The 22163-nt window shown below is 36.2% G+C and overlaps 2 protein-coding genes and 1 pseudogene across 2 annotated transcripts; 1 reads left to right on the top strand and 2 right to left on the bottom strand.

Annotated features, from left to right (window-relative positions):
- The first annotated feature begins 5333 nt into the window (after positions 1–5333).
- Positions 5334–6158, top strand: LOC122070366 (nodulin-related protein 1-like). The gene has a single exon (XM_042634511.1). The coding sequence runs from the start codon at positions 5495–5497 to the stop codon at positions 6002–6004; it is 510 nt and encodes a 169-aa protein (XP_042490445.1). The 5' UTR covers positions 5334–5494; the 3' UTR covers positions 6005–6158.
- Positions 6159–7117: 959 nt separating this feature from the next.
- LOC122070358 (putative vesicle-associated membrane protein 726) lies at positions 7118–11077 on the bottom strand. Its single transcript, XM_042634502.1, has 5 exons — positions 10816–11077; positions 8947–9088; positions 8712–8832; positions 8535–8597; positions 7118–7337 (listed from the first exon to the last, which is right to left on the bottom strand). The coding sequence occupies exons 1-5, from the start codon at positions 10952–10954 to the stop codon at positions 7194–7196; spliced, it is 609 nt and encodes a 202-aa protein (XP_042490436.1). The 5' UTR covers positions 10955–11077; the 3' UTR covers positions 7118–7193.
- Positions 11078–15265: 4188 nt separating this feature from the next.
- On the bottom strand, positions 15266–20907 carry LOC122070361 (annotated as a pseudogene).
- Between the last annotated feature and the right edge of the window lie 1256 nt (positions 20908–22163).

Genomic DNA, 22163 nt, shown 5'->3' with positions numbered 1-22163 from the left:
GTAAGATTTTCTAGATTGTCAACATTGCAGTCATGAATAATAAATACTTCAAATGGTAGCGTATCTTAAAAAAACAAAACGGAGAGAGACTTACTTTCACATGTCATACTATGTTGATACGTTCTGAATGACTTTATTTTTTAGGTTGGGGGGGGGGGGGCTTCTATTTTTACAGCTCACAGGTTTTACCAGTACACCGTGATAGCAAGTATCAGCATGTATCAAATATTTTTTCATGCCTTGTATTTTTGGCTACCCAATCATTTAAAAATAATGAATTTTAATTATAGATTTGAAATTTCATATTACTACGTGGCATTTTCTGTGTGCACGATATTTGTTGCACATGACAATTGAAAAAAGATTGTCATGACGTCTATATGCAGATATGTATGCTTGCTATTTCAGAGTCCACCCTCTTTTTATTAAACCATCTTACTAGTTGATTCGATTTTCCACCACCTCATTGGTGAAAAACTGCACTCTAACATTGTAGTGATTCCTCTCCCATTATAGTTTAACTCAAAAACTTTGCCAAGATTTAATTTATACATTGAAAATATCAGAATCTGTTTGAGAGGTCTTGAAAACTTCATTTTTTCTACCAAAGAAAGAAGAAAAACTTTATTTTCATATTTATTTAGTTTCTATTTGGATGTCTTGTCATGAAGGATTTTCCCTGAACATGCACTTCTGAGTTATGGTGATTATATATCTTCTACCGCACTTGGTTAAAGTGCTTCTGTATAATTATATTGAATTATGTGTGGACAAAGATGTGTTAGATCAAACACCAAGAAACACGAATAAAGAGAGACAATAGATCCGTACGACACAGAGATTTAACGAGGTTCACACACCAGGGTGGTGTGCTACGTCCTCGGGCGAAGAAGAAGATGATTCACTATGTAGAAGAAGGATTACAATCTAGCAGCGGCGAGGAAGAACTCGCCCTGAAACCCTAGCTTCGTGAAAACCCTAGAATACAATGACTCTCAACAAGCAACAATACATTATATATATATATACTCCAAATAGCGGTTCAACCCATCGGGTCACGGTCGACCGGTCGAACCATACCGCGGGGGCTACGCCCCCGCACCCCCATACGAGATCAGTGATGCCCAAGCCCTCTGCTTCCATCACAGATCTCAGAAAAAATTCCCATTCGGGTCACCACCAAAATATATCAGATCGGGTCAAGAATTCGAGACAAACTTAACAAGATGTCATGGACCTATGGGCTTACCCCACTTTACTCAAGGACTATATCCATTAATCTGGCCCACTAAAGATTTAAAGGCCCAAATTTTTGAAGGTTGAACCTATTTAGAGCTTTCCACACTCGTATGCAAATGGCGAAGACTCTAGAAGCAACATATTTAGAGAGTAGGAAATATCGAGTAGTGAGGAAAGTTCTAGATAATTATTTAGCCATTAGATTAGTGACACATGTATAATTCTTGGCCATTCCTTTGTAAGGCCTCCAAATGTAAGTAGAGGTTGGCCTCCCTCATTTGGAGCAACAAAAGTTGAGCTTTCTCCTAGCATTCCAAGTACTGTTCTCTACGCGTCCTAGCATGGCTTGAGAGTCTTAAACACAAGAGGGTGGAGTGGGTTAGGCATGACTATTTTAATCCTTGCAAGAAGAAAAAGGTATCCGGCCCAAAACAAGAGAAACAACATAGAATATATCAAGTACACAACATCTCCACCTCTCACCTTTCAGCCAGAAATCTATTGAGAGTGGATTTTCTCCCTAAGTAATGGGTAAACATTAGCCAATCATGTCGGCTTTAATATCCTTAATATACCTTTTTCTTGAAATATTCTAAAGTTTCTTTTATATATATATATATATATATATATATATATATCTAGATAGATAGATAGATAGATAGATAGATAGATAGAGAGGGGGGGAACCCAAGGGGATAGCATAGTTGGTGAGCAACGAACTTGATACGAGCCATAAACTAGGACGTCCTAAGTTCGACTCACTAGGCACACCTTGGGTCACTCACACAGGGGTGTTTAATGCTCTTCACTATTTTCAGTGAAAGTTGAATGGTTCTCATTCAATCCCGGTATGACTCGGTCCATGCGGTTGTGGGGTCAGTATGGACCAACGGAACTAGTCAAGATGAAGGCATGAATACCCTTCATTAACAAAAAAAAAGAGGGGGATAGGTATGCCACCGGTGTATGGTAAACTAATGGATAACAAGAATAGGGGCACATAACGGGTATCATCGAGGAGAAGAATATGAGGGTCACTTAAAAAATGAGATGTAAAAGATAGACACATTGGGTGCTAGCATACTTGGTAGAATTGAATATATGAATTGAATTGAATCATATTTGGTAGAAGAAACCAGAAGGGAAATTGACCACATGCCAATTGCACACGTTGTGAAATTGGCATATCCTGAGACCTATTTAAATCGAAACCCCATATTCCACATATGTAAGTTCAAATCGGCCAAATATGTGGTCAAAACATATAATGGACAAAACAAAACCCATTTTTTTGTCACTTTTGGTTAGTGGGAGATTCGCTCACTTTTCATTCTATGGATATCTTAGAAATAAAATACATTTTTTGTAACCTCCTGTGTTTTTTTCCACAATTTTCATTATTTGGATATATTATCCAATGGGGTCTTTGTATATCTTTTCACTTTTCATTAATCTTCCATAATGGTTTGAGTGATTTTCATGGTGCCATGGGTGAAAATACATAATAAAATTTGTAAGTTATTTTTCTTTTCTTTTTATAATATTGTACTATGGACTCATATGGAAGTGAAACTTGATTCGGCACAGGTACTCAAATCGATATCAAGAAATAGGGTCTTGAGAGGCTATCTCATTAATCCAAAGAGCTAGGTCGTTGTGGTGAGGGGAATATCTCATTCTCTTGCATCAGGCTCCCATCAATGCTTATCATGTCCAAAATATATAATAATACTTATTTAATTTCTTTTAAAAAAAAAAAAAACTTATTATTAGTACTTTATTTTCAAAACTATTCATATACGTACAATGGCAATACCTGATAGGAACATAGACGAATACGATAATAATCCTTAATTCCACATCGCAAAATCCAATAGAAATAAGATGCAACTTGATATTAATCCTTCCATCTTCAAAATATGAATGTATAAGCGACAATGCAATTCCTAATTTATAACAAAAACACTGAAATATAAAAATGATCCTTCATTCAACATTATATATTAATAAAATCCTTATTTCACACATCACATAATTTTCATGCAAAATTTTCTAAATTCACATATCAATATGATATCCGAACACATGAAATATAATAATCGAACACAAATAACTATACTGACTTCTTAAACATTTAGAAAAAGGAGAAGGGGGAACTAAGAGAAAGCCTGAATCAGTGAAATCCATGCAATTTTATGTTGCCTAATTGAAAATTCATCTTCTTTATTATCCCAAGGCCCCTGGTAGTCATCCCAGTCCGGGTACTCGTCACCACCTTGAGACTCAGAGTCATTTGCATCATTCTCATCTTCACTGATTTCTCCTTCACTCGGTTCTTCATCAGATTTCTCTTGACCATCAAATTCTCTTGCATCCAAACACTTGTAGTATTCAGAGCATACGGATTGGAAAATTTCCATAGGGTCAAACTTGACCTCCCTGGCCTGAAGTTGGATTAAGCCAAATTCATCATCTTCTGTGTCACTCCCTATGTGGATTAGGGTGGTGTGTTCTTTGACTTTCTCACCTTGCCAATGTTGTTACTACTATGAGAAGATCATCCGTAATCTCTACAATTATCTCTGAATTATCTTTTAGAAATATGGTTGTTTGAATTAGAGATCAACTCTTGAATATAAAACTGAGGCAACTTCCCTATTTCCTAAATGATAATAACCATTCTGGCTCAGAGGCGATGTGTTTTTTCTTTTTTTTAACAGATCCATTGCCTTGTATTCGAGGTCTTATATTTTTACTGGAGTAATCGAACATTCCATGGTACTTGATGTTGTGATATTTGTCAGTGGTAAAGGCCATTACACCTGAAGCACCAAGATAATAGTGATGGGACACGGATGGATGAGAAATTTTGAGTGAGTAACCAATCTTTCAAAGGGGATTGATTTCCCCTTTGGTCTCATATTTGAGAAGGGAAAAAAATGTTGCAGAAAACTAGAGAGGGAGAAAGAGAGGGAGAGATAATCTTCTTCCTCTTCTTTGTTCATTACTTCGTAGACTTGGCAAGAGACTATTTATTTCTAAAATGATTCAGAAACTTTATTAAAAAGATAAAAGAATAAGTGGTACAAAGCATTTAAAAATTCTCACCATCATCAGCAGGGATCTAAAACCCCATTAACAAAACCTGTATCGAAGTCTAGCGAGTCTATCAATCACTAGCTCATCTTGAATATGTCTAAGTAAATTTGTATCAGTATCAGTATTAGTATCAGTAATTAATTTCATTGCCACCACATTTGCAAGATAGTCTGCTTTGGCTAGAGACTCTTGACCATGGTTTCAGGTATTGATATCAGATTGGTCATATTGTATTGGTATTGACTGAGACTGATCCCAATACATGGCTGATCTATGATCGGATATCATATCGGTATCAAGGGCAAAATTAAAAAAAAAAAACTAATCTTTATGAAAACTATCAGAAATTTGATCGATTCGGATCGATACAGCCGATCCCAAATTGGTATCGTATCGATATTAGCCAAAACTGATACCAACACCAACACCAAGAACTAAATTCTTGCTCTTGACTCATCGTGGTCACTATTTTCTCCTCCGAACGCCTTCCCCAAAAAAATGTGACTCTTTGAGGATTTTGCTGAATTTGCCAGAGAGAGTATATGGTGATGCGTATTTTGAGAGAGAGACATGATAGGGGAGACGTATGGTTAAATTAGAGATGGGTATTTATGTCATGATAAATAGTAGATAAGGATATTTCTGTCCAATAAAAAATTATACCAAAAACAGAAAAATACATACATTTAAAAATAGTATGATATGAAAGAAAGAACATTATCCACTAATACAGATACATACATGCTTGCACATAAGGATATAAAAAGACCATGCTACTCCCAGATGCTCCGCCAACCTTTCCTATTGGCAGCGGGCACTGGTGAAAAAGTGAAGGAATCAGTTAAATTAGGATCCAAGTGGAACGTTGAGAAACCGCGTATAAAACGTGTGGCCAACAACCCCGCTTCGTGGCTTACTTACGCGCATGGATCATTCATTGATGCTTGGGGCCTGAGTGGCTGAGACCCTTCCTTTATATTAAGGTTTGTTAGACCGGCAATGTTATCCATAATAGTATTTCATCTTCATCTCTATCCCAAAACAGAAACCCCCCTCTCTCTCTCTCTCTCTCTCTCTAGATCTCTAGATCTCTAGCTCTCTAGCTCTCTTTAAGCAATCAAGCTCTAGAGCTTAATTTCCTATCAGGAATCAACCTATGGAGTCTTTTCTTGGTGGGAAACCCAAGGAGTCGCATTCTGAGGAGCAACACACAAGCCACGGCCAGAAGCACCCACCTTCCAACTCGGAACTTATGTCCAGTGCCAAATTGTTGGCTGATGCTGCGAAATCCGGCTACGGCCATGAGATGGAAAAGATTGATAAAGGAAAAGTCGCTGGCGCCGCTGCTGATCTGCTTAGTGCCGCCTCCCATTACGGCAAGCTAGAAGATACGGGTCTGGGAAAGTATGTGGAGAAGGGTGAGCAGTACCTTCATCAGTACTCCACCACTACTACAACTACCCATTCAACCACTAGTACTGATTCAACAGGAAATGCAACCCACTCCACTTCCCACACCACAACTACTTCAGAATCACATCCAAGTGGTCATGGTAGTGGTGGTCATGATGAGAGCGGTGGTGGTGGTGGTGGTGGTCATAGTGAGAGCGGTGGTGGGTATGGGGACTACATCAAGATGGCTCAGGGCTTCCTCAAGAAGGACTGATTTCTTCTGTTGGCTGTCTCAATAATTTTCATAATTAATGTTTTTAGTTAAAATCTCGCTTGGGGTGTGGTCCTGTATCAGGACTTGTATGTGATGTTAGTGCTCACCTATGTTCTATTTATCCTCCAAAAGTTATGGATTTTAGCAACTATCAGATGCATATCTCCCTAACCCTAATATCAAAATGGTGAATCATTTGTCACTATTTTTAAGTGAAGAATTAATTTTCATTTTATGCGTGACAAGAAACACATCGATTGAAGTGTAAATACATTCATAACTGTAAGTTCAATTAGCAGTTGTTGGAATGCATCACCTGCTGGGTTCCACACGCATGGCGTAAGTAATTATCCCACCTTGGAAGTGGATAGCCTAATGTAGAGATATTGGGGAGATCCCATCATATTCACATCTTGTACATCCTTGGTTCGTAGATTTGGAATCAACTTTCTCTATCTTCATTTAATAGATTCTAAATCCACGGATTAGGGATGTATGAGATTGTTTTCGTGAAGCCAATCCTTAATCTGGATTCATATTTGGAAACACTCGTTTTAACTAGCTAGCTTTTGAGGAAGAGTTCTATCCAAATCTCAGGGTAGCTTTTGAATATGATTGCTATTATAATTGATCTCTTTTCAGTTATTTTCAATGCAAGCTCTGGCATTTTGAAGCTTCAATTCCTCATGTTTCATGAAATAGGAAAGCCCAGGATACTATGAAGGATTTAGATATGCAGTGATAATATTCAATTCTCTTTGGGGTACTCTCAGATTTCCTTTCACATGCATGGTAGAGTGCTACTTTACTTTGAATTTGGATCCGTTATTCGTACAATCACCTAGTCATATTTGTATGCATCCAATGTTTATCACATGATCTATTAGTACAATGATGAAGAGGGATATATATGAAATAGGACAGGTGTGGATACTCACATGGAAACTAGGTGATCATATATACTACGGATCCAAACATGTTTACTTTCCAATCAACATGGAATAAAAGACGCCCGATATAAAAGAAATAATTATAGAAATACAAAGAATAGACAAAAATAATATATGTACAAGCAATATCATACAATACAAAACATTTCCATCCCAAAGAATAGCAGAAAGGTAAGGAGGGGGTATCCAATGCAAAATAGATCCCCAAAAAGGAAGAACGAAGTAGTAGGTGGGCAGCATCAACATTTAAAACCATGGCACACCGACAAAACTATGATGAGGATTAAAGCAATAATAATAACCAAAACAATCAGCTTTATCTTCATATTCTGAATCCACATTTTCCAGCTTATCTTTTTCGCCACTTTGTCATAAGTTTGGGCCTGTAATAAAGAGTATTAGTAACAGCAAACATAAGATCATAGTTTAAATAGCAGGAATGCATCCATGGAGAGGAATGATAAGAGTAAATGAATAGGATAAAAAAATATTGGATAAGAAAATGGACCAAAATTGGAACGACTGAAACTGACAACTTTTATTATAGTTTGGTTTTTGGTTGCCCTAGTAACAAATTGAACCGACTGGTTGACACCCTTAATTCACTTATTTCTTCTTACAACATGGGATATGTTAAGTAAGGAGAAAAGAAAATTTGACAGGATGCATAGCAGATGTTAGTGTCTCCCTATGTCTACCTCTCTCCTTTGTCCTGTAAAATGACATATTTACCTCCTATTTTGAGAGGAGAGAGAGACACAGGAACATGAACTTTATCCTCTTAAATAATTAAAAAATAAGTCTCATTAATAGTGTTTTGTTTTATATGCATTCAGAAATTTCTTTATGCCATGTAGAATGGCAACTGGCAATAATTCATAGACACTATGTCTGGTTGATTATATAGGGATTTACCCTTAATAATTAAATATCCTCACAATAAAAAAAAAATTAAATAAAAAAAGAATAAACTGGTCTAACCAATTAGGTATTTCAGCTGAGAGAATGATTTCATTCTAATTGGCCTTGTTTATTTTTCTTTTTTTTTTTTGCTAACGATGGGTATCTAGGCCTTCGGCCTGATTAGTCCCGTAGACCCATATTGACCCCACAATTGCATGGATTGGGTCATACCGGGGTTGAATGAGAACCATTCAACTTTCACTGAAAGCAGTGAAGAATACTAAACACCCCTGTGTGAGTGGCCCAATGTGTGCTTAGTGGGAGTCGAACTTAGGACGTCCGAGTTTACAGCTCGTACCAAGTTCTAATTGACTTTGCTTATGTCAACTATGGAAGATAAAGAAAGAAAAAGTAGTTTTTTATTTTATTTTATTTTATTAATTTTTTTTCAGTGGTTGTAAAGAGTCCCGATCAAGTCCTCATACGATAACCATTCTCTTACTGTGTCTGATCCACATATGGAATCCACTTGTTCTCTCTCTTCTTACAACAAGTTTTACTTTGAGTGGATTTCATGTGTGGATCAGACACGTACAAGAACCTGATCCAACTCCGGGGGAAGGGGTGTCTGCTGCGGTCAAAATACCATCAAATATAAGGTATATGCCTCTCCTTACCTGTCTACGTAGATCATCTGCTTTGCCCACCAGGATACTTATGTTCTCACCACGGTTAGTAAGCTAAACAAAAATCAAGTCAACTGTTTATTGCAAAGCATTTCCCAAAAAAATGAGAAAAAAAAAAAAATTGCATTGAACTGTCAACACAATTAATTATAAACCACATGCTCTTACCTGACCTATGTTTCCTTCGATCGCTACCTGAACTTCTAAAACCTGAGCTTTTACTTTAGCAAGCTTGCTGATTTCCTCAGGATGATCCACACAATACTTCATGTGCTCCTTCAGTTTTGGCCTATATTGATTATTAATGATTTCAACCATTTGATTAGTTAGTTCCTGATTTGATAATGAATACAAAGGATGACATAGCAGTGATCATAAAGGGCTAGAGAAATGGAAAAAGTACCCAAAATCTTTGTTAAGGCTGTTGGCAACAGCAGCTACAGCTTTTCCTCCTCCATATCTCTTGTTGAAATCTTCCTTAACTCTCTCAAGGAACACAGTAGGAATTTCTCTCTCAGTAGACTCTAATGCAACTACACCAAAGGCTGCAATATGAAGATAAATCTAAAACTAATCAGGTTCATCATATCAAGAAAAGAAGCTAAATATTATATACTACCCCAGACTCCTCTGTTTCATGCATGTTCATATTTAAGTGTTGTTTGAGGGGAAAAAATATTGGGAAAGGTAAAATTGGATCAGAGTGTTCTAGCTTTCCAATTGAAGATGTAGGCACAGTAATTTATGATTGATCACCAGGATAAGAATCTCATAACCCAACAGTTTTCTCTCATTTATCCTCCCTTACTTCCCCACCCCCCAAAAAAATATTATTCTATCATAGGAATTGAATGGATTCAGATCCTCCCCAGCAGTGCTGGCACCTAGCGTAGATTTAAGGACTAGAAGCACCAATGCACACACCCCAAGGGGCTCCTAGTCAATGGCAACGCGCTGGAGAGGATCTTGATCCGAATTTTGCATTCAACTTCCTATCTATCAATCAATGAAAAAGTAGATGACTGTTAAGATGTTGTTCGATTTCAGTTTTGCTCCGATCAATCGAATTAGATTTCTTATCAGGTTTTTCTGAATGAGCTCTTATTGGTTACGTATTAATTTGTTTTTGTAACTATGTGTCATAAATTAAATTAAGGGAGAAAGAATATTACTATGTTGCATTGCGGTGGCCAATGGGAGCTTCACTCAGGCATCCAACAAGGGGGTGGGATGCTTATATTTCACTGCTCATGTCAGTCTGGTGTAAGAGCACATACCAGCTGGTAATGTTCTTTTCTCAAAAAATAAGTTATTACTATAAAAATATTTCTTTAATATTGATCTTTCGGTTTTGGTTCTATTCATTTGATTGGTTCAGTCTATCTTAAAAATTGGTCCAATTCCCAGAACCAAGGACGATGGTTTCAGGCATTTGGTCCGGTTCAATTAGATTTTTAATTTGACCTGGTCAGTTTTTCCTGTTCCGGTCCATTTTGAGTTTTTGACACATTCTTGTCTTTTTTGGCACCCCTAAACTTGCGTGACACGTCACCTAATCATACGTGAAATCAACGCAATTTCTTTATTCAAATAAAAAATAATTGAATTAAAAGAAAATGAAAAACAAGATCTACAGTTGAAGGCACTGAGGGTGAAAGGAGTACCATCAGCACAAAAATCCTTTGAGGGCAGGTAATGAGTGATAGGAAGCATCCGACGGTTGGGACGTCTATGAGGGCCTTCCCAGTCGTTGAATCTTCACTATCACTCATTGTCAGCCGTAGAGGATTTGAGTCTCATTCACAAATCATAATATGATCAGAATGTGATGGATAAAAGATGACGAGAGTTTGGATCAAGTCCTCGGATGAGAATAGGCCTGTGCTGAACACATGGATTCAACTTCTTCTCTCTCTTAATTGCATTATTCTATCAACTTAATGGAATCCATGTGTTCATCACAAAATGTTCTCATCTGCTCTCAATAGAGAAGCATACAAACAAAAGCTTAACACTCATGTCAATGGTCAAACTACTCAACTACTCATTATGTCGTAGAAGGAAAATAAAAATAATTACCCTGGAACTCCATATGAAGGAATTTAACTCCAAATTTCATCGTATCTCCTTGCAAGGTTATCTAGTTCATATTATCAACTATTTACAATCGAAAGCTATTACAACACAAGTACCATATATATATATATATGGAGGTGCAGACAAGAATAATCAACGCGAACCAAAGAGGAGAAAATGGAAGATGATAACTTACTGAAACCATTGTCATTGATGGAATACTTCTTGTGGGTATCACTCTTGGAGGCGAGCCTTTCCTTGCTGCCTTCAGAGTATTCAGCAAGGATCACATCTCCTCGAGCAACAAAACCATGGATCAACGACTGCTGCTCCATCTCAGGAACCTAAACACTGACCCTAGGAGTTGCAGAGAAACAGAGAGAGAGAGAGAGAGAGACTAGAGAAAGGAAGGAGAAGAGAGAGAGGGAGAAGGATGGATTTGTTTTTTGGGTGTTCTTTGGGAGAAATGTTAGGCTGAGAGATGGATTAAAGTATTTGGAGGCACAATATATACGAAGGAGCGAGCGCGGAGATGGTCACAGTTAGGACTTTACCTTCCTGAGTTGAGAACATGGTTTGAGAATCGGTCAAAGCCCATATTGATCCAACCTCAAGGGATAGCCGAGTTAGTAAGGGATTTTCGCCTCAGGAAACGTGTGATTTTGAGTTCAACTCCTCTTATCTTATTGGAGTCACTCATACGAGGTGTTTAGTACTCTTCATTGCTTTCAGTGAAAGTTGAATAATTCTCATTCAACCCCGATATGACCTAGTCTATGCGGTTGGGGGTCAGTATGGGTTCACAGGACTAGATAGGCCGAACGACTGTCATTATCAGTAAGGATCGAACAAAAACATACTTGCTTTCCAGCAAAATCTCATTTTTAAACTGTTTTACCCTCTATCTGTATTGATCCACCGACACAGTATCGATCAAGAATTTGATCTGACTGATCTAACTGATGTTGAGAGATCCAATCCGATTCTTCAAACCATTGTTGAGAAGCCTAATTTGTTAAACTATCCTCATCCTCTAAAAATAATATCAGAATTGCGATCATTATGTTTTTTTTTTAAATTGATTTTTGTATTGAAATGTTTTTATTTCTATCTACAGTTTTTTTAATCATATGAATTAAAAATTTGACAGATTGACCATTGGATAGATTTAGATATTCCTAATACTTATAAAATTCAATAAAATATCTCAATCACATGATCCACCAAAAAACAAATTTCTTAGAAAAACTCATCTAACAAAAACAACTCTCAAATGTAAGCAATCCAATATAACAGTGGAATGGAGGAATGAAAATAAGAAAGACATAAAAGGTTAAAACTGTAATTTCACCATGGGTTGAAATTTTCCTCCACATCATTATAAATTTGAAGGAATCGTCTTGCATGGAAGGTTGGATGTTGAAAAACTCCAACACGCGTATTTTTATATATTAAAAAATAATATATATATATATATATATATATATATATTTTAAGACAAGTTCTACTTTTCCCATAAGTTAAGTTTCAGCTCAATCAAAGTTAGGCGAGTGACAAGGAAAAAGTCTTTATTTTTTTTAAGGTCATTGTGGCCATCATGACCCAAGACAATACAGACAATAGGGGGAAAGAGGTGGAAGAAAGTGGGATCCCATCTGAACCGTGTCTATCGTTCGGCCACCGATGAAAGGAAATTTGTCAAATAAAATCGAACTTTGACAAAATAAAACTTCTCATTTTACCTAGAGAGAGAGAAGAACAATATACACTCTTGTTGTTAAAATGACCATCTCACCTCCTATTGGATGCTTGGATTTACATTCTCATTGGCCTTCATGTTGGTGCAAAGGGCACACAACCAGGTAGTGTTCTCTAGCTCAAGAAAAACAAAATAGAGCTTCAGAGATACATGCTAATACACAACGACATTTGATTAAACGTAAGGTTATATTTTTACCCATTTGTGGGTTGCTCAGATGGTTAAAGAAAATTGGGGATTGTGTGGATAGGCACACGATCCCAAGATCGATTCCCTATCTGTGCACTGCGATTTAAGTGGAAACCGTGACAAAAAAACCTTTTTCCGATTAAAAAGAGACATTGTGAAAGGAAGGCTTGTTTCTTTATTAATGGGATGGATAATGTTATCCTGCGGGCATAGGTATACACCATTGGGCACGATAATCTAATGAACCTCTCTCTATATATTACCAAATGAGTCTCCGTTAATCCTCTTCCTGTAATTTATTGATCAACTTTGTATAAATATACATTGGACCATTTTCACTTTTGCTTCATTTGATTGCAACGGAAATTTGAAGGAAAGGAAAGTGAAATTTCCATACTTTAAAAAGAAATGTTTATAATCATTACCCCATATGATTGTATAAATTACTTAAGTTTTTTAACCATATTTAGTAATGATACATTTTGCCTGTATTTTTTATTTTAATTATTAAAGCAAAGGGTTTTGGATGCAAAGTGAAGTGAAATTTTATGACTAAATATGGAATGATTTGAAATTAATATTAAAGTCACATGGGTAATGATTACATATATTTCTTTTTTAAGTATGAAAATTTCATTTCCTTTTCCCTTTAATTCCCCTTACAACCAAACATAACTTTGGAAAAATGGTTGCACGTTGACCCAACTTGTGGCTTGTGCCACTTACTCGGCATGAATCTATATGACATATTTTTCTATCTTGCAAGTTCATCAAGAGGTTTTCGGGCTTCTAATCCATAGGGACTAGAACTGAACATTTAACGAGTTTCTCTTTTACCTCTGTCATTATGTATTTCTTTAATTCTGATATTAAACCTACTAATAATCTAAATAATTTTTTGCCACATTTATAATATCTTGATCTGTCATTTGGAGACAAAGAAATCAAGTTCCATATGTACAGGTTAAACCTATCATGTACTCTATTTTAAATAATGTGAGGTATTAGACGGCTCAATCCTACCATCCTATCAGTCAACAAGTGAATCCCACACTCCGTTTCATTGAATATCTCACAAAGACCAGCCCAACCCTTTATTGCAATCTTGAATTCTACTATTTTAATTTGCACGGGTGTTAATAGACCCTACTAATAATATATCAGGATGGGCAGCTGGTATTATTTATCAACGAAAATTTGTCCGGCATTATATATAATACATGACAAAAAAAAAATATATATATATATATATATATTTTGAAGCCACTACTCGAGGCCTACTCTACGGGACGAAACAGGCAAGATCATAGTTAGCAAAAACGGGAACGGAAAAAAAACAGAAGCAAACAGTAAAAATTTTCTAACGATATGGTCAAATAAACAGTCAAAAAAAAGAGAACAGAAAAAAATGAAAAACGAACGGCACGGGTTTTAAACGTGTAGATTTTAAACAAATGGGACTAAGAAAAACGATACTAGACTCATATAAATTAAAAAATTATTACATGAATACTTGCATCTAATGTTCAAAATAACTACAGTATCCAACCCTAATGCATATATATCTCATGTCTCATTATAAGTTTTTCTCATATAATTGAATATCGTCCACTACCAATTTTAAATTCATACACCACACATGTTCAAGTTTTATTGAGTAATATGACTTGATTATGATGTTGTTCATTGTTATTAACATAGTCAACACTCTCTTTGAGTAATGTATGCTTAGTTTGAGTTATGAGTCATCACTTTAAAAACATTTTTCAGTAAATGAATCAGCTTGTATCTCAATTTCGGAATACATACATTGATATTGAGTTGAAGGTGATATTATGAGAATATAGGCCATTGAGTTAACTTCAAGTCGGCGAAAAAATCAAATTGATCAGAGTTCAGAAAGAGAGATATGGTCAATTAAGCAGACATTATGTTCAATAAGTTAAGTCTTAAAAAACGTCAAAAAACTAGAATGTGTTTAGAACGAAAATGCTTTCCGTTTGCTGTTTTTTTAAATATCTTTGAAAAACATACAAAAAAACGTATTATAAACGGTAATAAACGAGAACATGTTTAAAATAAAGTTTTAAACGTGTTTTTGCTAACAGTGAGCAAGACCTGACCATACCAAATCATAGCCTTGGATCGCTCTCTCTTCTTCTTTTTTTTTATCTATAAATTCCTATTAGTGAATTTGTCCTTTTGTTACGAAATTTAGCCCTCTTGGTGATGTACAAAAGTAAAAATCAGGAACTCTAACCCACTCATAGATGTTTTTAAGTTATTTTGATTAATGAAACTTTCTTCTTCCCATAAAAAAATTTAAAAGTTAGCGACACTTCTATGTGAGGAAAAACATTTGCCGAAGGAAAACAGTAGCCATAGCCCAATAAAATGGATATGGAATTGTCACCCTGCGGAAGGAAGATTGCAGTTTGAAATTAATAAATAGCTCCCGTAATGTTCATTTCTCACTTGAAGAGAAGGAACAGGTTCTCTCTCCATGAGACTAAAAACAGAAGAGTTTCACATTTTATGAGGCAACCAATACAGACCAATACAGTGTTGAGGGAGGGAAGACAATACATTCCAAAAGGTTGAGCCCCCTCCTAAGTCCCAGGTCACCTTGTAACAATCCTTTATAGCAACAGCAACATTCACCAAAATTTCCCAACATGGAGCAAAATACCACCAAATATTAAAGAAAAACTTCTATTGAAATACAAAGAATTACGGCAAATAATCTATACAAGCAATGTCATAAAATACAAAACATTCCAATCCCAAAAGACTAGCAGAAAGTAAGCAGGGTATCCGAAGACAAAATAGGCAAAAAATGGGAGGATGGGGGAACAACAAAACAAGAGGTGGGATGGTTAAAGAACTCATTCACAGGGGGAAATTTAAACAGCGTGCCACCCGATAAGGTAGTTCTAAGCAGAGCTTTAGATGTTGAGCACAAGAAGCAGAAGTAGATGAGCCGCGTCAACATTTAAAGCCATGGCACACTGACAAAACTATGATGAGGATCAAAGCAATAATGATACCCAAAACAATCAGCTTTATCTTCATATTCTGTATCCACATTTTCCTCCTCATCTTGGTCCCCTGTTGCCGGAAATCTTGGGCCTGTAAAACATTTACATCACAGGTTTAATAGCAGGAATGAAACTATCGAGAGAAACAGTAGAGTAACTGAAAATGAAACGCAGAGTAAAAAACAAGGATAAAATCCAACAATCCCCATCACACTTGAGGGCACCGTTTGGTTGCAAGGGAAATTAAATGGAAGGGGGGTGTCTGCTCTCTGCTCCAGTCAAAGAAATATTAAATATTATGTATATGCCGTTCCTAACCTGTGAACGAAGATTCTCTGTTTTGTCCACCAAAACCTCTATCTTCTCACCACGGTCAAGAACCTAAACAAAAATCAAGAAGAGTAACTTAACTGCAAAACATTTTCCAAAATGAAAAAGAAAAAATAAATAAATAAAGCAAATTTTATTACAGTGACACAATAAACTGCTATCTCTTACCTTTTCTATGTTTTCCATCATCACTCCCTTAACTTCTGAAACCTGAGCTTTTACTTTTGAAAGCTTGCTGATTTCCTCGGGATGATCCACACAATACTGCATGTGCTCCTTCAGTTTCGACCTAAATCATTAAGGATGAACCATTTCATTAGTTCCTGGTTTGATGAATACGAAGGATATTCTGATAAATGGCTAGACAAATGGAATTACCCAAATTCTTTGTTCAGGCTGTTGGCAACTGCAGTTGCAGCTTTTCCTCCCCCATATCTTTTGTTGAAATCTTCCTTAATTCGCTCAAGGAACGCAATAGGGATTTGTCTACCAGCAGACTCCACTGCAACTACACAAAAAGCTGCAGTACGCAGATAAATCTAAACTCAGTTCCATATCAAGAAAAGCATAATGGTCAATGAGATGAGCTAAGCTTACACACTACCCAAGCAAATTAGAAAGACATCTTAGTTGAGACCAATAACACCAATTATGGCAATCACCAGAACATGTACTAAATCTTACAATTCAGGCTTTCATTTATTTCCTATATGTTCTGGCCAACTTCACTGATGTTGTGAAAAGAGAATTGCAACTTCTGTTTGGTATAAGTAAGGTAAAACAGGACAGAGTGTTCTAGCTATCCAGCTGAAGATTTAGGCACAGAATCGCTACGAATAGAATCTCATAACCCAATATTTCTCTATCCTTTATTCAGTCTTTTATCCCCTGCAAAGGGATATCCAACAGGAATTGAATCACATCTCTCTATCAAACAGTGAAAAAGTAGATGGCATATTACTTGTGTCTTTTTTACCACCTCTAACTTGCACAACGCCACTCCTAATCACAGGTCAACTCAAAGAAATTCCTTTGTTCAAATGAAAAAAAAAAAGGTGTTTGGGGGGGGGGGGTGAACCTTTTCAATGAAAAAACAATATTTATAGCATAGAAGGCACAATAGGAGTGCATTAAAACCAATCATAATATGATTGATAGTGATGGGTTGGGGATGGAGAAGCATACAAGTGACAAAACACTTAAAAGAGTGATTTCAACAGTCCTAAGTAGAAGTATCCCAGAGCAAAACTCCTCTAAGGGTCACTGCCCCAGCTTGTTGGGAAGACAAATGTCAGCCTGGACCTCCAAATGAAGGGATTTTTTTTTAATTTCATCATCTCCTTGCAATGTTGCCTAGTTGGTATTTAACTCTATCCATTTATTCAATGAAAAAAACAAACATATCTACTAGACTACAGAAATCCAAAACTAGTGTTTAAGTACCATCTAGAGGTGCATATCAGAATCTCCTTTGCACAAGTCTCCTTTATGAAAGCATTCCCTTACTGTTCACCAGGTGTCATCTAGAAAAAAATTGTCAGTGACACCTGTTACAAAGTAATTCCTGGACGGATAGTTTGCCACCTAGACTCATGAGAGACCTAAAATACAGGGAGTTGAAGTCTCGTCAAACTTTTGTTTCCTATGGAAACTCCAGTTACTTTGTGTAAAGATTGCTGCTACTGGGAGCCAGATTGTGCAGCATATTTATTTAATCTTATCAGACTTAGGTGCCATTATCTCGAGAGAGATTCATTCAAATTCTGTTCCCCTTAATGAGGCCTTCTTCATGTAGATCTGGACAAGATTCATTCGAATTCAACTACCTCCCTCTTGTTTTTTCCCTTTATGATGCCTTATTCATGTAGATCTAGACAAGAGTCATTCGAATTCAACTCCCTTCATGAGGCCTTCTTCATGTAGATCTGGACAAGATTTTCGAATTCAGCTCTGGTCACTTCACATGAACTTAGTCCAACATCATGTTAGGGACAGAGATGCTATAACACAAAACAACCTTATCAACAAAAAACAATAAAAATGTAGTAGCAGAAATAAATAACAAGCATAGGAACAATGTTAATCGAACAACAACTTAGCCTTATCCCAACTAAATGGGGTCAGCTACATAGATCATTGCCTCCAATCAGCTCTATTCGACATCATGCTTGATATAAGCCCTAAGCTATGTATGTCTTTCTTCACCACATCACCTAAGATCATTTTAGGTCTACCCCTAGCTCTTTTAGATCCATCAATCTGAATCAAATCACTCCTCCATATTGGAGCATCCAAAGGCCTATGATGAACATGGCCATGCCACCTCAAACGACTTTCTCATAACTTATCATGTATAGGAGTTACTCCCAATCCCGCTCTAATATGATCATCATTCCTTACTTTATCCTTCTTAGTTTTACTACTAATCCATCTCAACATACTCATCTCCGCTACACTGAGTTTATCTATATAATTTTTCTTAATTGCCCAACATTCTGCACCATACATCATAGCTGGTCATATGACTGTCCTATAAAGTGATGACAATTGCAGGCAAGTGAAACTGTCTAATAACCTAACAGCTTGAGTTAAATTAATAATTAGCAAATAAAAGCACTATACAAATGAACATACTACAAACTAATAGAAAGCAAAACATGAAGAACTCTTAACACTTTTTCAGGTTTGGGGTAAAACCACAGAACCCAAGAAATAGAGGCACCTATAACTACAAATAAAGGGGAAAACATAGTGATTCTTCCGTTTCAAGTAAATCAGAACTAAGCTATAGATGTAATGCAGCAAAGAGGAATATCTGACAACACATATATAGCAGTTTCCGAAGCATGATACCATTCACAAATAATAAAATTCTAAACATATTTTAAATTAATTGAATAGTCTTGGAACTTAGATCTTCTGAAGGTTTTGAACTTGTGAGAAAACACTCAGTTTAAAGAATCCAATAAGCATCTCAAACATACCCTTAATGGGTTTCGTTATAAGTTCATTTATAATGACTACTGCCGTTTATTTTTTTATAAAAAAATTAAAAGTCATATAATTTTTTTGTTATACATTAAAAAAAATTATATGACTCAGAAAATAAAAGACCATGATGCGGTATAAGTCCCACATTCTTAAGGTATCAGCAAGGTCCTATGTCAAGTTCAACCTTGGTTAGTTTCTGCATGAAGTGGTTGCCCTCAAACTCAAAACTGCATCCTCATGCTCACAACCCGAGCTTTTACCACCACAGCAAATGAAGGTCCCTTACTTGACTAAGAAAATCATCTTTATTTGATCAACAATGGACCTGGCAGGTTATGAAATATTTCAGTTGCGATAAAATATGTTAAGTTATTAGGCCAAACCCAAATTACCAGCATAAAGTACCTGTAGCTCCAAAAATACAATAAGCTCACAAGCCAAATAAACACCCTGATCAATTTTCCCAACAGTCATTATCCATTTACTTAAATGAATGATGGTTATTTAGGCTTAAATGATAGTTGTTTAGGGAACTAATTTCAATTGCCCTAAACTGATTTTAAATTACAAGAGAAACTTTTAAGTAACCTAGAGATAGCTGCCAAATATGGGTCAATGAGTGGAATTTAGGAGAGAAATGCAGGATAAATCCTGAAAATGGCATATTGGCAATACTGAGAAACTTATGATAAGTACCAAAACGAACTCCATAATGATACAACATCTCAATGAGACATGACATCAATTAAGGAATGTGGCAGGGAAAAAGATTCTGGCAACAGAAGAGAAAACATTTACTCAGAGGACAAGTAGTTAAATGTAAAATCAGATAACAGAGAAACTCTCTGAACCAAACAACAGAGAATAGCTGTATAAAAAATCATTGAATTTCTACTGAAAAGGCAGTTTAATGAGTTTCCAGGATTTTTACAAACTAAAATACAACCTAAGCCGTTTAGGAATCACACTTCCTCACGTCGCCAAGACACATGGTAATAAATAAGGAAACAACATCCTATAATAGATCGGATAAAGTCACACCCATTCTTCTATTTATTTCTTAACATTTTATCTTCGATGACTCCAATCAACCCCAGGAGAGGCACTCAAAAATAGATCAGATAATGTATCAGCTACAAACTTTATAAAACTTGTGTGTATTTATTTTTACCAAGCCGTAGTCCATCTCCCTAGCAAACCCCCAAAGCTCACCTCAACCCAGGGCTTTAGAATCAGAAAGCTACAAAATGACAAAAGATCTGATCTAAAACGCCTCGTATTTCCGATTAGCACATATTAGTCCTACTTCTTTTACTTATTAACAGAGCACGCAGACATGGTCGAATAAAAAAAAATATGATCCGATAAAAGAAATAGAGGGGGGAGGAGAGAGAATCGCTGAAGATAACAGCGTTTGTTCTCTAGGGAAGAAAATAGTTCAGGGAATAGAGATCATGTATACACATAAGACAGATTATACTGGTAGAGCAAAGAAATAATTCGATAAGAAAAGAATCAGCTGCAGATCAAATCAAATCGAACCAAATCGAGACCAAATCGAGGAGAAATGGAAGATTGACGACTTACTGAAACCGTCCTCAACAAGGTAATTGAAGGTGTGGCTATCGCAATTGTAGGTGAACTTGTTGTTGCTTGCAGGAAGCTTTTGAAGACATTGAGATGCGATGGTGGTGAAATTCCCACTAAATTCTGTGTATTCAACAAGGATCACCGTTCCTCGAGCAACGAAGCTGTAGATCAACGATTGCTGCCCCATCTCAGGAACACTAACAGTAATCCTAGGAGTTGCAGAGACGCGAAGAGAGAATCAGAGAAAGGAAAGAGACAAGATTAGATTCAAGAGAGAGAAAAAGGGGAAGAGGAAGAGATCGTTCGAAACGATCGGAGAACGATGGGGTTGGTTTTTTGGTCTACTTTTGGGGAGAAATGTTCGGAGAAAAGACGAATTAAAGTATTTATATAAGAGATATATTTATAAATAATTTTCCGCCTAACAAATATAGCGAGAGGACATAATGGCGAGAGAGAGCGCGGGAGCGAGTGGGAGGTAGGTCTTCACCTTCCTTTGTTGGGAAGCCTAATTTACTGAACTACCCTCCTCCTCCCAAGGTAATATCGGAACTGCCACTACTTGTGAATTTCCCTTTTTTTTTTTTTTTTTTTTTGGAAAGAGGTAACCTAGAAGGCAGAGTCCTAACTCTTACGCCCTGAGACAAAGTGGCATAATGGCCATCTTATCCTTATTGTCACTTTTACGTGCGTTTTCATTGGTTTCCATGTTAGTGCAACCGTCATGCTATCTTTGAGGAACCTTTTCTTTTTTATTTAAAGCAAAATATTTTTGCACAAAGATGTAGTTCTCAGGTATCAAATAAAATACCAATCCCAAATATTGTATCGGTCAATTTCATCCTTATTTTTGTTTTTTAGATATTTTTTTCATTTTTTTTAATGATTTCACCCTTGTTTTGATTATCAATACCTGATCACAAATCAATCGAGCATCAAGATCAGTCTCATCCAAGACCTATAAGATATGACCTATATGGTCAATTCGATATCGATACTTAAAACTAGGGTTTTCACATGCTTGTACCATTCATCCATTTTTTTTTTTTTTTTATGAAATTGAAAAATGTATCAGCTAGAAGAGTAAAGACTAGCACGATTGCTTGTTACATCCATGCGTTTTTTGTGTTAAGAGCCATTGATTGTAAATTGATAGGTACAACATAAAATAATTGTAGACTTTCCTAATCCATCACTCATTCGTCCCACATTGCATAGAAGAGTATGAGGAAACCCTTGCCCAAATAAAAAACAGCCAATGATATTCATTTGTGTCCATTTCCTACAATAGCTTTTTACATAGCTGATCTCATGCCGGCCAACGGTCCCACCATATACAAGTTTTTTTCTTGTGATTCTTTAACCTCGAATTCATATTCAATCATGTATGCCTATGAATCCCTACATATTGTAACATATTGAAATCAAATTAATTTGTAATTTTAATAAAATATTAATGATGACATGAACGATATATGATATATCCATCAAATTTAAATCACAAGCCAAATTATGATGATTATTAAGAGCATTCATGAGTACTGTTAGTTAAAACGGGAACGGCAAAAAAATAGAAACGTACGGTATGGATTTTAAATAGATAAAAACGATGAACGGTACTATCAAAAAAATGGTCAAAAAAACAGA

This window comes from Macadamia integrifolia, unplaced genomic scaffold (genome assembly GCF_013358625.1).
Source record: "Macadamia integrifolia cultivar HAES 741 unplaced genomic scaffold, SCU_Mint_v3 scaffold90, whole genome shotgun sequence".
NCBI lineage: Eukaryota > Viridiplantae > Streptophyta > Magnoliopsida > Proteales > Proteaceae > Macadamia > Macadamia integrifolia.
This window is presented reverse-complemented; position numbering and strand designations above follow the sequence as displayed.

Excerpts from the sequence above, each read along its gene's own strand:
- LOC122070366 (XM_042634511.1), top strand. The coding sequence starts at position 5,495 with ATGGAGTCTTTTCTTGGTGGGAAACCCAAGGAGTCGCATTCTGAGGAG.
- LOC122070358 (XM_042634502.1), bottom strand. The coding sequence starts at position 10,954 with ATGGAGCAGCAGTCGTTGATCCATGGTTTTGTTGCTCGAGGAGATGTG. Across the intron at positions 9,089-10,815 it reads CATCAATGACAATGGTTTCA|CCTTTGGTGTAGTTGCATTA; the intron begins GTAAGTTATCAT and ends TTCATATTGCAG. Across the intron at positions 7,338-8,534 it reads CAGATGATCTACGTAGACAG|GCCCAAACTTATGACAAAGT; the intron begins GTAAGGAGAGGC and ends TCTTTATTACAG.